Here is a 16,159-nt window from a genome sequence, read left to right as displayed (position 1 = left end):
TTTGGCCTTGAACTTCAAAGAACAGCAACCTTGTCAAATTAAAGTAGACTGCAGTTCCAGGTATCATAAAAAGTATGTTTACATCAAGGCCAAGAAAAACAGCCATACCCTGGGTAATTGTGGTAAGCTTGAAGGATTTCCAAGTTTTAATATACATTTTGTTGCCACAGGATTGCTGTCTGTGTAATCTCAGAGGGGGAGCACTGCAGATGACCACGGACAAACGGTGAGTGTTACAAAGTGATACTTAATATTCGCAGGTGAAAAGGGCTAGGACCCCTCATTTCCACCCCCCATTTCCCTCAAATGTTCTATGCAGTGCCTTGTTGACATCTTTGTCCTCGTCTGATGTTGTACACGTTGCATCACTCATGTACTAAACTGGCCAGAGCTGATTATTTCATAAACTGCACCCCCTTGCTCACAATTGATGTTAAGTATATATTAAGGTCATGCTTTTTAATCTCCTTATTCGACCATATTAATGAGTTAATTATTTGACAGTACTCACTTGAACTTATAGAAATTCTGCAAGCCTGAAACTTTTCAGAACCATCTGTCAGCATCATGGTTCTGATTTATTTATTATGTTCTTTTCCATGTGCCAAGTAAGAATCAAATCATTCCTTTTAACCCAGTAATGGAAAGGTATTGAGAACTCTGCAGGCATATAGAGTATTAACCAAAAAAGTGTTACTGAAGGCATGTTACTTATTCTTCTGATGGATACTTCTGGTAGATTCTCAGCTTACGAATTTGTACAAAGCAATGCCTTCCGAATGAAGGTGTGTCTGAGGAGTGGACTTATACCAGAAGTACTGCCAGCCCCACTAGCAAAATGGTCCGCACCGTGGACCGGATAATCTATCAGTGTGCCTGTTAGAAATATGGATGAAAGCCCATTTAGCTGGCTTGTAGATGTCAATAATAGAAAGCCCCAAAGCTATAGGGCTCTTGTCTCAGCCTTCAATCTTGAGAAATGGGCTCCAAGGCTTTAGGAGTCCTTCTCAGCTAAAGCATAACACAGATGCAGACTACAATCCACTGGGATACGGTTTCCTTCTGGACCGTCTTTCACGTCTCACACCGGTGAAGCCAATAAACAGCTGATCGCAACAGTATTCCTTAGACCTATCAATACTGAAACTAAGGCCATACCAGGATCGCCTTCTTCTTGTATGAATGAATGAATAAGCTGTAGAGAAGGACATGGAAGGGAGATACTAATTTCAGGAAAAGGCTGCACAAATCCTAGTTATCAGTTTGTAAAGAAAGAAATCAAATACAGAGGTTAAACCAACAAGGCCTGAAGCTTACTCGTGTGATGTGCAAAAGTAATTGCAATGACGAAAACATACTTCGAAATAGGAAGCAGTGGACTGCATATATAGAGTGGCTAAAACAGCATAACATTAAGAAGGTCAAGAAGAGGAAAATTATGTGAAAGCCCTTTTAGAAAACTCATCACACAGGTGGTTGAATTAACAAGAGCTGATAGGACAAACAAAAAGTATTGATAAGTTCTCGCTAACCTTGCCCACAACATGGTTGCTGGGCCAAACACAATAATTCTTTTGTTTTTTAAGTCACAATTTCACCCAAAAGGCCTAAATATGCTTCACCTTACTCAGGCAATAGCTTGAGCCGAACGACCTATATATATTGACTTGGTGGAAGGTAGCATCTAGCCAGAATGACATCCACCACTTCTGCTAGGCCAGGCCCTCTCGGATGGTTCCACTCAAAGTCCACATATTAATGTGTACATCACTAAGGTTTGGATGGAGGACTTTACCCTGTTACTGGGACGGAAGGGTCATCCCAAAAGGGAGGGCTGATGTTCTGGGTTATAGGTTCCCGACCCTCTGAGGACATCAGAATGACCTTTGCTTGGTACCACCTGAGTTTATTTCAGTACAGAGCCAAAGTTGTACCAAAGTCACAATGTGTCTCCTATTGACCCTGACGATGGAAACTCAAGTGCCCTCTGCACACCCTATTGGACAAAGATTCCTTTAGCTACCTCCAGCTGTAGATGTCACTCATGGTGTTTGCCCTGGTGTTCAGGGAACATGCTAAGCAAGTCACATTTCGAAATTCTGTTGGGCCCCGCTTCAAAGCGTTTGACCCCACACTGCCCTGCATGTTGCTCTGTACTTCCAATAATACTACTAGAACTGGCTAACTAGGGAGGCTAATCCAGGAAAAGTGCAGTAAAACTTCTATTCTTAAACCTCTCCAAGGTAAATTGGCGTTCTCACGAAGAGCCAATCCCAATCAAAGGGTATAGTCATCAAAGTGTGAACATAACAAGAAAATTAGGTTTGAGTGCACCCAGACTTGCCTGCAAACAAAGAGTATGGTTCCTGTACTGTGGGCAAGAAAAGAGTTAATTGATTAAGGCAAGAAGGTAAAATCTGTTTGTCTGTATCTTGTCCATCTTTAACGGTTTGTGAGGAACGGAAAAACGTCCTCGGTATAAACCTTCAGTGTCATTTGCAAGTCAGAAGACAAGGAGTGTTTAAAGAATGCCGCTCCAAGCTGCCTGAAGAGGCCACTTTATTGACTAGCACATCATTATGTTTCAATTTACTATCCAGAGAAGTTGGGAGCAACAGAGTCTGGGTTAATAATAATAATAATAATAGGGGAAGCTAGTAGAGCGCCTGGTTATGCACATCGCCGTGTCCCCACTCTATAGTGAATGGAAACAGCATTGCCGCAGCAGTCTACATAGCCAGTCTACTGCACAAATAGATGGGTTTTAAGTTTACCCCTAAACTTCGACTCTAGTGGTTCGAGGCGCAGTTCCATCTGGAGCTTATTCCAGCTTCTGGCTGCCAGAAATCGGAAAGACCTGCTCCCCATGCGTGCCCTTTTTACTTTGGGAACTACCAGAAGACCGGAGCTAGAAGATCTTAGGGCCCGAGTGGGCTTATACAAAGTAACAAGGCTCTGTAACGGCTCCGGTACTTTGCCAGCAATAATCCGGTGGCATGTGCACAGGGCCCTAAACTCGATTCTACTCCTCACCGGAAGCCAGTGAAGTGCCTGCAATGCGGCCTTTGAGGCCGATCTTCTAGGCAGCCTCAGGACCAAACGGGCAGCAGCATTTTGTATCACCTTCAGGCGATCAAGGCTCCTCACCGTACTACCCAGATAAAGGAGATTACCATAATCCAGTCGAGCGGTGACAAGGGCATGCACCAGTGTCCGTCTAGCCTCCGTAGGAAGGAGTTTCATGACCTTCCGAAGGCTTTTCAGGACACCAAAGCACACCCCCTCCACTCGGCTGATTTGGGGCACAAAAGTTAATTCAGCATCGAGCCATACGCCCAAATCTTTTGCTTGCTCACATGACGTAGGAACCGGACCAAGACAGGAAGGCCACCACGCCGATGACCACACAGACGCCCCCCCGACCCCCACCATGAGCACCTCCGTTGTGCTACCATTCAGACTCAGGCAGTTGGTTGACATCCAAGAGGCAAACTCCTGCATACATGCTCTGAAGGGGTCTGCAGCAAGACCGGGCGCACATGATAGGGAGATGACCAGCTGCGGGTCATCTGCGTATGACACAATGCGCAGCCCATAGCGCTCAACTATAGTTGCTACCGGAGAAACATACAGATTGAATAGAGTTGGGCTCAGGGACGAACCCTGCGGTACGCCCTGACCCAAACTAATCACTCTGGAGTAACAGTCCCCCAGCCTAACCTGGAAACCCCGATCAGACAGGAAGGATTGGATTCATTTCAGCGCAGCACCCGAAATCCTACCCTCATTCAAACACTGCAGCAAGGTGTAGTGTGCTACAGTGTCGAATGCAGCGCTCAGATCCAGGAGGATCAGGGCCATGGTTTGGCCCTCATCCACTCCCAGTCTGATGGTCTTGACAGCCATAAGCAGAGCCGATTCCGTGGAATGGCGGGGTCTGAACCCAAACTGAGTAGAATGTAGGAGATTAGCTTCCTCCACGAACATAGATACCTGTACTAAAAGGTTCTCAGGAGTAGAGTACCGCACAAGACGTTTAGGGTCCACAGTTCCCAGTCTACCGCATATAACAATCAGACGGATAACTGCAGGGGCCAAAAAGGCCTTGGACCAGGCTGCCAATATAGGGTCAACCAAAACATTGCTGCAATGCAAATGGGGCTCAGAAGTACAGGGCTCAGGCTGAAGGATCTCATTAAACATATTAGCTATTGCTTTCTCAGGCCAAAGGGATAGTTCATACAGTACCACAGCTCTCCTAAGGACTACTTCAAAGGAAAAGCTCTACTTAATAGAGTTGAATCTGGGGATTATCAAGGCCACAGGCATTCTGTAAATCTTAAGAACCACATCAGAATAGAGTGGAGGGAGACAATTGTCCACTTCCTCAATCATAATGCAGAACCTCCTGCAGCATTAGAATTGCGTCAAAGCTGAAAATGTCTTCCATCCTCTTGAATTATGGATACCACTGAGAAGGGGGGAGCAGTAGGGAAGCTCATCTTTGACACATGGTGGAGATTTAGGGATCGTATATGCAGCATGGGAGGAAATCTTACCAATAAAGCATCCAAATCAAAGACTGGTGCTGCTGCACCCAGTAGACATGCCACTTGTGGTGCAGATGACCTAACAATAGGTGAGGTCTGCAAAGTGGCAGATGTACAGCCCGGTGGTGGACGGGGCAAACTGTGAGCAGCATCAGCCAGTCTCAGCGGACAGTCTGCCGGCAGAGGTACCACTGGAGATCGAGATCGTTCCATGGGACTGTACAGCGCACCTGGTCCCACCAAAGCAATATAGAAGATCTGCAGAGTGGCCTCCTTTAAAACCATCAGTTTGTGTGGAGTCGACAATGGAATGAGGAATTTTTGGTGCCCTGGTTCAAGATTCAGAATGGGTACCATGTAAGGTTTATCCAGTCTTCATTATCGCCCTTGGGTACATAAGAGCGCATTTGCCGCAAGCCTTTGGAGCTGGGTTTTGCTGACAGACACCAGGCAAAATTCTTGGGTGTCAGTGACCGACATTTGCATCTGACAAACATAGCAAGTTTTGAAAACGGTAGGTAGCTTTTGGTGGTGACATCAATGCTACACTGCTGGATTATATTTTTGTAATCTGGTACAGTTTCCAGAGAAACTGCAGAAATAAACAGGAGCATAGTTCTGATTTTAAAGGAAGCTGCGAAAAAAACAGCGTTTACAACGCTTTTTCCACAACACAATTGCTTTACAACGCAATCTTTACAACGACCACATTGTTGCCATGCGTGCCATTACATTGCAAGTCGTATCAACGACTTGCTGTAGGGGGCGTGCACCACCAGGAAATTTGTTGGATTTTAAATCCAACACCTTCCCTGCTGTTGCACAAACTGGTGTAGGAATAGTAATTAATACTATTCCTAAGTCCAGGGCAACCCCTACAGCAAGTCGTGGAAACGACTTGCGTTGTAATGGCACGCGTGGTAACAATGCAGTCGTTGTAACGACCGCGTTGTAAAATCATGCGTTGAGAATGTATGTGATGTAACATCATACATTCTGAAAAAACGTATGCCAGCAGGCAGGGTGGTGTCTAGATTTTAGCTAAGAGTACTTATGCCTGGAGGCCACTATCACAGTCTACTGGCATCCAGTGGCTATTGTAAGATTTTCCAGATGTGGAGGATTTAAAAGATGAGTTATATGCAGACAGAAATATCCATCAAAAAATTCATATTTTTAACACGCATGACTGGCTCTGCAAGGCTGGTAGGGCTAGGGAACAGTTACCAACAGATGCTATTAGTGGCATGCTTTCAAGGCTAAAACGTAATACTATTTTGGCTTATTAATAAACAGTCTTTCCTATGGTGAGACTGGGGAGCTCACATATAGGAATAAAAGAACTAAAATGGCAGAATTGAATGTAATACTGGCTAAAACACCTAGAATGGTTGAAGGTGACACAAAACAAGGGGCATCTGGGCCGCACAGTACTCGCCAGTCTTGATCACCTACGAAAGGCAGGCATGCTAGTAGTATAGTTTATCACAGATCAGCATTACTATTGGGTGGTTGGCAGGACTGAGGAATTCTCATCAAACGCCTGGAGCACTAAAAGGCCAGTCGACATGGGTATGGGTCAGACTTGTGCTCCGCTTCTGTAATACTGGCAGTGCTGGGTCAGATTCCGCCATGTCAACGAAGAATAGTAGAGCTGGGCAGCCATTTAACAATCATTTCTAAAAGGTTTGCATGGCCATGATTAGGGATGTTAGTCTTGCATGAGAAATAGCAACTGAATTGCGGCGGTGTTAGCAATTTCCCATGCACCCATCTGACTTACTCCATCCCAGAACGACTATATTACACTGTGAACATTAAGCAAATAAGAAAACAGATATGTTAATAGAGCACAATTTACTAAAGGAACCTTTTGGTGCTAATGACCAATAATTGATATGTTCGAGGCATATGAGCTGCAGATCTTACACTGTGCATTAGATCGCCACCTGGTGTTGGGCTCGGATGATTGCATGTTGTTGTCGTCTTGGAAGAAGTCTTTGTAGTCACGAGATAGGTGACTCCTCCTTTGGACGATAGTGCGCATGGGCATCGGCTGCATCCTTTGTTTTTTTCTGCCACTGGGTTCGGATGAAACTTTTCCGCTCCGGATCGAAATCTACTTTTCAAGTACTTTGACGCGTAAAAACTCATTCAAACTTCACCAAACTACTTTCGATATCGAGAAACATCGTCTCGACTCCATCAGCTCGATTCCGGTCATCGACGCTGGCCGTTGGGCCTATCCACGCCGTGAGGCCTACACCTCATGGAAAGGACGCCATTCAAAAGGTGCCCCAACTGTGGAGCAAAGTTCCCACACAGTGACCATCACGAGGTGTGTAACCTGTGCTTATCGCCAGTACACGACGAAAACAAATGCACAGCCTGTGCATCCTTTCGATCCAAGAAAACCATTCGAGATCGGAGGGCCCGTTGACACGAAATGCAGAGATCGGCCCAGGAACCGGTGGATATCTTCGACAAAGAAGTTCCACTCGTTCCCAAAGAAGATTCAGACGATCTCCAAATCATATCAGAGGCAGACGACTCAGATGACTTCATACCATCGGGTCAGCGCGTGAGTACTACTGCCCCGGCCCCATACCCACCACCCAAATCGAAGGCAAAGGTCAACACTCCGCCTCCGGGGCCCAGTCGTGATCGAAAACACAATTCGAAAGCCTGCCATCGAGCCCGGCTCCTAAGAAAATACTCAAGCCTTCCGGTAGCTCCTTACCGAGCAAGCCGCACGTGCCGATCCCACCACCTCCCTCGGCACCGAAACCGAAAGAAGTCTCGGCTCTGAAACCGTCGACTTCTAAAGACAAAACTATGAAGCCAGCATCTGACGCCTCCAAGCCAACCAGACCAGCTTCCACTCCGAAGCAAATATCTTCGGTACCGAAACCTACAAGGCCTGATTCCGATGCGCCCAAGCCCTCGAAACTTCCTACGACTCTGAAAACAATACCTTTGGTGACTAAATCTACGCCAGAGGACACAGTTACAACTCCTAAGGCTAAAGATAAGCAGCAACCACACCCGGAACCGAAAAAAATCGGCACCGGCAAAGGTTCCGCAAGGAGAAGAACTTTTCCAACCTGATCCTCTACAAAAGAAGATCTACATTGACCCAAACACATGTCATGTATCCACTACACCACACAGGAAGAGGAAATTAGACACAGCACCTACACCTGCAGTGCCTGTCAAGAAGAAGGACTCTGCCACATCTCCTATACACCCTTTTCCTTTTCTCCTGTTCTTCCTAACAATTCACCTCTAAATTCTCCTGAACACTCTCCTCCTCAATCTTCACCACATACACCTCAAAATGATGATGAGTATAGCATAGGGGGAGGGGCTGACCCAGATGAGCCTTTTCCCTACCCTGTTGATGATCCAGATTGGGAGTACCCAAACCCACAAGATGTGCCAGACATTCCTGACCCACAGTCATATCCATCAAAACCTTCTCCCCCAGTGGGCACTTACTGAATAGGGCTGCCATTTATCATGGGGTCTCTATGCATTCAGACGAGGAAGAGGAAGATTTTTTATTAGATACATTTGAACAATCACAAAGGTCTGTTCAAATTATGATCAAAGGGGTCATCAAACATGCTCCAGAGGTATTTAAAGATCCTGTACGTGCTAGGGTCCTAAACCCTAGAATTGAAAAAAAGTACAGGCCTGCTCCTGGTGATCCAGCCTACATTAAAGGACAACTACCATTAGATTCCCTAGTTGTCTCAAATGCTAGGAAAAGAGCAAACTCACAGACATCAGGTGAAGCACCACCCCCTGATAAAGAATCATAGGTGATAGATGCTTCAGGCAAAAGGATAGCTGCAGAAGCTACTAATACATGGCGTATAGCTAACACGCAAGCCCTCCTTGTAAGATATGACAGGGCTCATTATGATCAGTTAAAAAAATTATTACAACATCTACCTGACCAATATAGGGCACAGGCAAACAACTTTATACAAGAAGGCAAGTTAATTTCAAATGCCTCAATCAAGTGTGCACTTGATGTAGCAGACACTGCATCTAGAGCTGTAAACACTAGTGTCCTACTTAGACGTCATGCGCGGCTACGCATTTCAGGATTTAAGCAGGAAGTGCAAACTACCATCTTAAATCAGCCATTCAACCAACATCAATTGTTTGGACCAGAGGTAGACACAGCACTTGAGAAAATGAAAAAAGATACAGATACAGCCAAATCTATGGGAGCTTTGCAATCCACACAAGCTAGAGACTCCTTTTGTCGCTCCTTCTATAGAGGAGGCTCCAAACAAACTGGGGCAGACAATACAGCTTCTTTCAAGTCCAATACACAGGCATCCTCCAGTAAAGGATATTTTAGAGGAGGCTATAGAGGCAACAACAATAAAGGAAGAGGTTGAGGCAACAACAATAATCGAACCTCTTCCACCACAAAGCAGTGACTGCCCTCTGCTCCCCCAACAGCACTCCACTCCCGTGGGGGGCAGACTAGCACAGTTCCTATCTGTCTGGAATTCCATCACAACAGACAGGTGGGTAAGACAAATTATCCAGTATGGCTACTGCCTCGGACTTACAGCTACCCCTCCACACATACCACCCAGACGGCGTCCAATGTCTGCAGAACATCTTACGCTGCTCAAACAAGAAGTCCGATCACTTGTTCAAAAAGACGCAATAGAAATAGTTCCTTTACAACATCAAGGAACAGGGGTTTACTCGCTGTATTTTCTAATACCCGAAAAGGACGAGACACTAAGACCAATTCTCGACCTCAGGCCCCTCAATCACTATGTAGACTCAGATCATTTTCATATGATCACTTTACAAGTGCTCCCATTGCTCAACAAGGCGACTTCCTTTCAACACTAGATCTAAAGGACGCCTACTTCCACATTCCTATTCATCCTTCTCACAGGAAGTATCTGAGGTTTGTACTAGAAGGACAGCATTATCAATTCAAAGTTCTTCCATTCGGGGTAACAACTGCACCAAGAGTGTTCACAAAGTGCCTAGCAGTAGTAGCAACACATCTCAGAAGACAACACATACATGTCTTCCCTTATCTAGACGATTGGCTCATAAAGGCCAAGTCTTTCAATCAGTGTGTCCAACACACAAAGCAAACAATTCAAACATTGCACGACTTAGGGTTTACAATCAACTACACAAAGTCGCACCTACAGCCCTCTCGTATACATCAATATTTAGGTGCTACAATAGACATGTCTACAGCTCTAGCATATCCCAGTCCAGCAAGGATACAAAGCATTCAAGCTTTAGTCGCAAAGTTCCGACATCAACACTCTCCCAGCCAGAGTGTTCATGAGACTAATCGGCATGATGGCATCTTGCATCTTCATTGTACCATATGCAAGACTGCAAATGCGTCCGTTACAGGAATGCCTAGCACAACAGTGGAATCAGGCTCAAGGACAACTAACAGACCTGGTGTTGGTAGACAGCCGCACACATCGCTCTCTGCAGTGGTGGAACAACAAAAACTTGACAAAAGGGCGGCCGTTCCTCCAACCTGTTCCACAAATAGTACTTACAGCAGACGCATCTCTCACAGGATGGAGAGCCCATCTCCTACATCATGCAACTCAAGGGCAATAGAACAATCAACAACAAAAGTTCCATATCAATCACCTAGACCTGCTACCAATATTCTTAGCACTCAAAACATTACAAGTACAAAACAAAGCTGTCTTAATCCGGACGGACAACATGACAGCTATGTACTATATACAAAAACAGGGGGGGACGCACTCTCTACAGCTGTCCCAGCTTGCACAGAACATTTGGAGATGGGCCATTCCACAAAACATATATCTGTTAGCAAACACCTTCTAGGAGATCACAATCAGATAGCCGATCTGTTAAGTCGACAGACACAACAGATTCACGAATGAGAACTACATCCGCAAGTTCTTCAACCATTCTTTCACACGTGGGGTCATCCAGACATAGATCTGTTCGCCACACACGAAAACGCGAAATGCCCAACCTTTGCCGCCAGGTTTCCACACCCTCTGTCCAAGGGCAATGCGATATGGATGAACTGGTCAGGCAGATTTGCGTACGCTTTTCCGCCACTACTACTAATACCACTAATAGTGCGCAAGCTAATACAACAGTCACTCAAATTGATTTTAGTAGCTCCCACATGGGCACGCCAACCGTGGTATACAACTCTGCTAGAACTATCCCTAGTTCCACACCAAAAGCTACGTCCGACACCATCCCTGCTAACGCAGAACCATGGAGACATCAGACATCCAGACCCAAGTCAACTGAATCTGGCGATCTGGCTCCTGAGGTCTTAGAGTTTGGTTACCTTAACCTACCACCAGACTGTATGAATATCATTAAGGAAGCCAGGAGACCTACTACTAGAGCTTGCTATGCTGCTAAATGGAAAAGATTGGCCATTTACTGCAACAATAACCAAATTGATCCCCTAGATGCTTCCATCCAAAATATCATTTGTTACCTTCTACATTTACAAAAATTTAACTTGGCATATTCATCTATACGCCTACATCTGGCAGCAATTGCAGCATATTTACAAAATAGACAACATCTGTCTCTATTTAGAGTGCCTGCTATTTAAGCATTTATGGAAGGATTAAAAAGAATATTTTCTCCCAGGTTACCACCCTCTCCAGAGTGGTACCTAAACATTGTTCTTACAAGGCTCATGGGACCCCCTTTTGAACCTCTACACAAATGTGAACTGCAATTCCTCACATGGAAAACAGCTATTACCTCTCTTAGGAGAGTAAGTGAGATTCAAGCTTTCACTATACAAAACCCATTTTTACAATTACACCGTAATAAAGTGGCTCTCAGGACAAATCCCAAATTCCTTCCAAAAGTCATTACTCTATTTCATTTAAACCAATCTGTAGAGTTACCAGTGTTTTTCCAAAACCCAGACTCTGTAGCAGAAAGAGCTCTACACACACTAGACGTTAAAAGAGCTCTCCTGTATTATATAGATAGGACCAAATCCTTTCGCAAAACAAAGCAATTGTTTGTAGCTTTCTCTCCACCACATAAAGGCAACCCCCTCTCTAAAGCTGGAATTGCAAGGTGGATTGTAAAAGTATACAAATATGCTAACAAAAAGCAAAACCTACACTAACAGTTCCTCCTAGAGCGCACACCACACGCAAACTAGGAGCCTCCATGGCTTTCTTAGGGAACATTCCCCTAGAAGACATCTGCAAGGCAGCAACATGGTCTACAACACACACCTTCACTAAACACTATTGTGTTGATGTGCAAGCTAAGCAGCAAGCTGCAGTAGGCCAGGCTGTCCTTAAAACTCTCTTTCAAACTACTGCAACGGATACAGGTGACCACCGCTAAGGGGAGACACTACTGTACAATCTATGCATAGTGTAAGATCTGCAGCTCATATGCCTCGAACGGAAAATGCTACTTACCAGTATGCATCTGTTCTTGGCATGTAGAGATGCAGATTCTTACACTCCCACCCGCCTCCCCGGGGCCTGTGTCTGTTCCAGTTCTATCTTACTTAGATATACACGCATGGACATCCTTTCTTCTTTCTGTATGTATAAATAGGAGGTATCCCAAACTAAAGTTCCTAAATCGGGATCACTATACTGTTTGAAAAGACAAAAATGTAGGAACATGTGTGACAGGTGGACTCATACTGACAACAGGTAGTACTGAATATGGATTAACAATTCACGCTGTAACATATAGTCAAAAGATTCTTTATTATTATTTATATTATATTGTCATGAAACTAACCTACTTCCATTCATTGGTTTAGATCCAGCAATTATACTCGTATTGTGCACATTGTGCTTTTGTGTGTCACAATACATTACAGTTTATATATACAATTAATAATAGATCATAAGATACAAAAATACAAATATTAGTAATTATTATTCAAAAAACATGGCTAGAAATTGATCATAATCAATTTCTAAACTGTATATATAAACTGTAATGTATTGTGATACACAAAAAGCACAATGTGCACAATAAGAGTATAATTGCTGGATCTAAACCAATGAATGTAAGTAGGTTAGATTCATGACAATATAATATAAATAATAATAAAGACTCTTTTGACTATATGTTACAGCGTGAATTGTTAATCCATATTCAGTACTACCTGTTGTCAGTATGAGTCCACCTGTCACACATGTTCCTATATTTTTGTCTTTTCAAACAACATCCTTTCTTCTTTCTACAAACTCCATCATTTCCCATCATAATGGCGAAAAACAATCTAAGGATGGAGCCGTTGCCCATGCGCACTATCGTCCAAGGGAGGAGTCACCTATCATGTGACTACAAAGACTTCTTCCAAAACGACAACAACATGCAATCATCCGAGCCCAACACCAGGTGGCGATCTAATGCATAGTGTAAGAATCTGCAGCTCTACATGCCAAGAACAGATGCATACTGAAAAGTAGCATTTTCCTTACTTGCCAACTCAATGGTACTCCTTTTATTAACCTCAGGCTGAGTGGAACAACTGTACTATGAAACTATGCATGGGGTTTAACACAGATACTTGCAGTGGGTTCATCAGCCCTCTGAGCCGCCATACCCAGAATAATGGGATATTTTGACAAGTCAAAAACATGCACCTAACATCCGTATTTTAGTCATTGGAAAACAAGGTTAAATGGAGAAGCGATGGGTCTAGTAACTGTTACTCAATCTGTTGGTCAAGTGGTGGTTTCATTTTTCAGATGTTGAAGGTTGTAAGCAAGTTCTGAGGCATGTGGAGACAGCTTAAGCAGGAGACAGTTTGCCAGGAGTTGCAACCTCAGCAATGAAATGTATTAAACACCCGTTACTAAGCCATTAAACTTCTGGTCTCCACATTTTCTGATTCAGTGCATTTATCTGTAGGTGGGTCCATGTGATCTGTGCTATTGCTGTACCGGAAGTCAAGTTCGTCAATGTGATAGAGCGACATCCTGTGGATGTTAGTGCTGTACCAGAGGAAAGGTGTAAACTGGTAAGAATACAACTCCTCTGATTATTGGCTGCTAGTTCTTTTATTCCTTGGATGAAGCGTAACATGAGTGGATGTTTGTCGGGTTCCCATGTGTGTGAAAAAATAGTAATGCCATTTGTGAGCAGAGCTTCACTTAAAGAAATGTTCAAACGGTTGCGAACATTTATGCCTTTCTTAGCTGTGTAGGAGTCGTCTCTTAAGTATCTAGTTAAAAAACAGGTAAAATAAGTAAAACTCTATAATCAAAGCATAAACCTTTTGTACACTTGCATAACAGTAAATCAGTTTCGTTGAAAAACAAACAAGATACAGAGAACTGGGGATCTGCGCTTGTTGCTTTTATCACTTATTCAGGTAAGAAGAACAAGAACTTCTACAAGGAGACGGTACCTTGTGTAATAATAGAAGACTCGAAGTCGCCTCTAAAATTAAGGCGTTAGAGAGGACTTTATTTCTGAAAATGTCTAAAACTCCTCCCCCCACCCAGGCCACTTGGGTGATCTGATGTGGGTATATTAGGATACCAGCGGTCTTCGTAAGTATGTTTTATCTGGCATGCATCTCTTGACATTTGCCATATGGCCCTGCCCCTTTATAATACGGCTTTGGATATGGAAACATTCACTGCCATCTTTTGGCTGTGGACTGAACATCAACATGTTCCACACACCTTTTTGTAAGATGCAAGGTTGAATTTCTTCAGGCGATCATTATGAAGCACTGCCAAGATGTTCACATATGATCCTAATGAACTATAGCTGTTTTTTTAGTACATAATGAGCATAGTTCCACATCTTGGAGCTCAACACTGTGGCGGCTACAAATGAACAGAGGTGATATGAAGTACAAAATGTCATGGAAAGAAATACTTTGATTTGTTAACTATTGTCATTTGATAGTCAAATCCTTTGTACATTCACGCCGGTTTATAGAAACCATTTGTAAAGCGCCTGGTTACTCAAAAACAGAGTGTCCCTGCGCTGAAAACTGCAATAAGAGCTCAGAGGAAAGAACACAGGTAGATCCAAACAGGGCAAGGGAGGAAATAATAATGAATTGCATCTTTCTAAGATGGTTTTTATAGCTTTCCAGCGTTTACCTATTTAAGTACTATGTAGTGCATTTCAGGAGACAAGACAACCTAAGAAGGAAAAGCAGCATTTTGAAAGAAAATGAACAGTGAAAAAATGCTCATTAGTAAATTAAACAAAAAAACGTTTAAATTACATTTATTCTCCAAAGTATGGACCTTTCTTAAAGCATGTTAATGTAAAAAATAAAAAAACCCTTCCCAGCTGTACTTTTGAGGCTTGGTGTCCGGAGTGGTTATTCAGAAATCTTAGTAATATCTTGCAAGCATATCTTCCAAGACATTCATTGCTGCGAGGTAGTCAAAGTGACTTTTTCTTTAAGAATCTGTGTTTCTTAACGTATCATTTAGAATCAAAATGTTAGGTCACACACACAGTGGACTGTATCTTGAACAAACTTCAAATAAAACTGCTGTTTTTTTTTAATCCGGGGAGGACTGAGAAGCATCAATATCCTAAGTATGTCTCAAGTGTGCTTTTAGATTGTTCTTAAGCCTCCCAAAGTCTTTGATGCTTCTGACTGGTTTGTGAAGTGCATGTCTGGCCCACAACTTCCTGTGGACACTGATCTGATCATTTACAGATACACACCCAAACATAATTACTTTAAAAACAAAAAATAAATCTGTGGCAAACATGTACAGCAGTTGTTCTTAAACTGTGGGTCCACGGCTGCTTAAAAAATGTAGAAATATTAACAGATCAATTAAGTGTATATAGGTAAAGAAGCAACATGTCAAACTGGAAAATTCAAAACGTCTTGTAAATGTGAAAGAATTTGAAACTGGAGGCTAAAAACGGAGATAGTACCCTCAGAACGATTCATGGGGGCAGAACAAGTGCATCAAACTGAATATAGTATGGATGATGAGTGACCTCAGTTGATGACCTCAGTTGAATTTAGAAAAGCCCCACCCATACCATTGAAATTTAATTTTGATTATTTTTATATGTGTCGATTACATTAAAAAAAAATCATTTGTGTGTTAGATGCATGCTTGCTTCTGTTTTTCTTGTGTATTGTTTTGTAGTTCAAATCATCAAAAATGCTTAGACCCCGGGTTCCCGACTTCCAGGAATGACTCAGCTGGAGCACCGAGATTCCAATAATGATTAGGGGGGACCCGGGTTCCAGTAATGATTAAGTGGGGGTCCACAGAAGCCATAAGGCTAAGAACCACTAATCTCTAGCATTCACGTGTGTTATTTTGTTCTCCTCAGCGATGTGTATACTGCCAGAAGCACATGAAACGGGGCTCGGGCGCGTGCATCCAGTGTTCTGTTCCATTGTGCTCTACCTCTTTCCACGTCACCTGCGCCCATACTGCCGGGGTTTCCATGGAGCCTGATGATTGGCCATATGTTGTGTCCATTACCTGTTTCAAGCATAAAACAGCCAATCAGAAGGTGAGTAGATATCAGTGGGGCATTCGTCAAATCGCCATTGGCCTTCGCAGCATGAGGTGTGTTCCTTGTATTTC

At 43.4% G+C, this 16,159-nt stretch overlaps 1 protein-coding gene across 1 annotated transcript in view; it reads left to right on the top strand.

Moving 5' to 3' along the window:
- KDM4B (lysine demethylase 4B) overlaps positions 1 to 16,159 on the top strand; it is a 302,619-nt gene that overhangs the window by 246,608 nt on the left and 39,852 nt on the right. The window contains exons 18-20 of the mRNA XM_086947052.1: positions 171 to 226; positions 13,479 to 13,587; positions 15,900 to 16,085. Of these exons, the coding sequence (XP_086803178.1) occupies positions 171 to 226; positions 13,479 to 13,587; positions 15,900 to 16,085 (351 nt within the window). The remainder of the gene's footprint in view (positions 1 to 170; positions 227 to 13,478; positions 13,588 to 15,899; positions 16,086 to 16,159) is intronic.

Source organism: Lissotriton vulgaris, chromosome 12 (genome assembly GCF_964263255.1).
Source record: "Lissotriton vulgaris chromosome 12, aLisVul1.2, whole genome shotgun sequence".
Taxonomy (NCBI): Eukaryota; Metazoa; Chordata; class Amphibia; order Caudata; family Salamandridae; genus Lissotriton; species Lissotriton vulgaris.
Note: the sequence above shows the minus strand (reverse complement) of the source record. Positions and strands in the feature narration are given on the sequence as shown.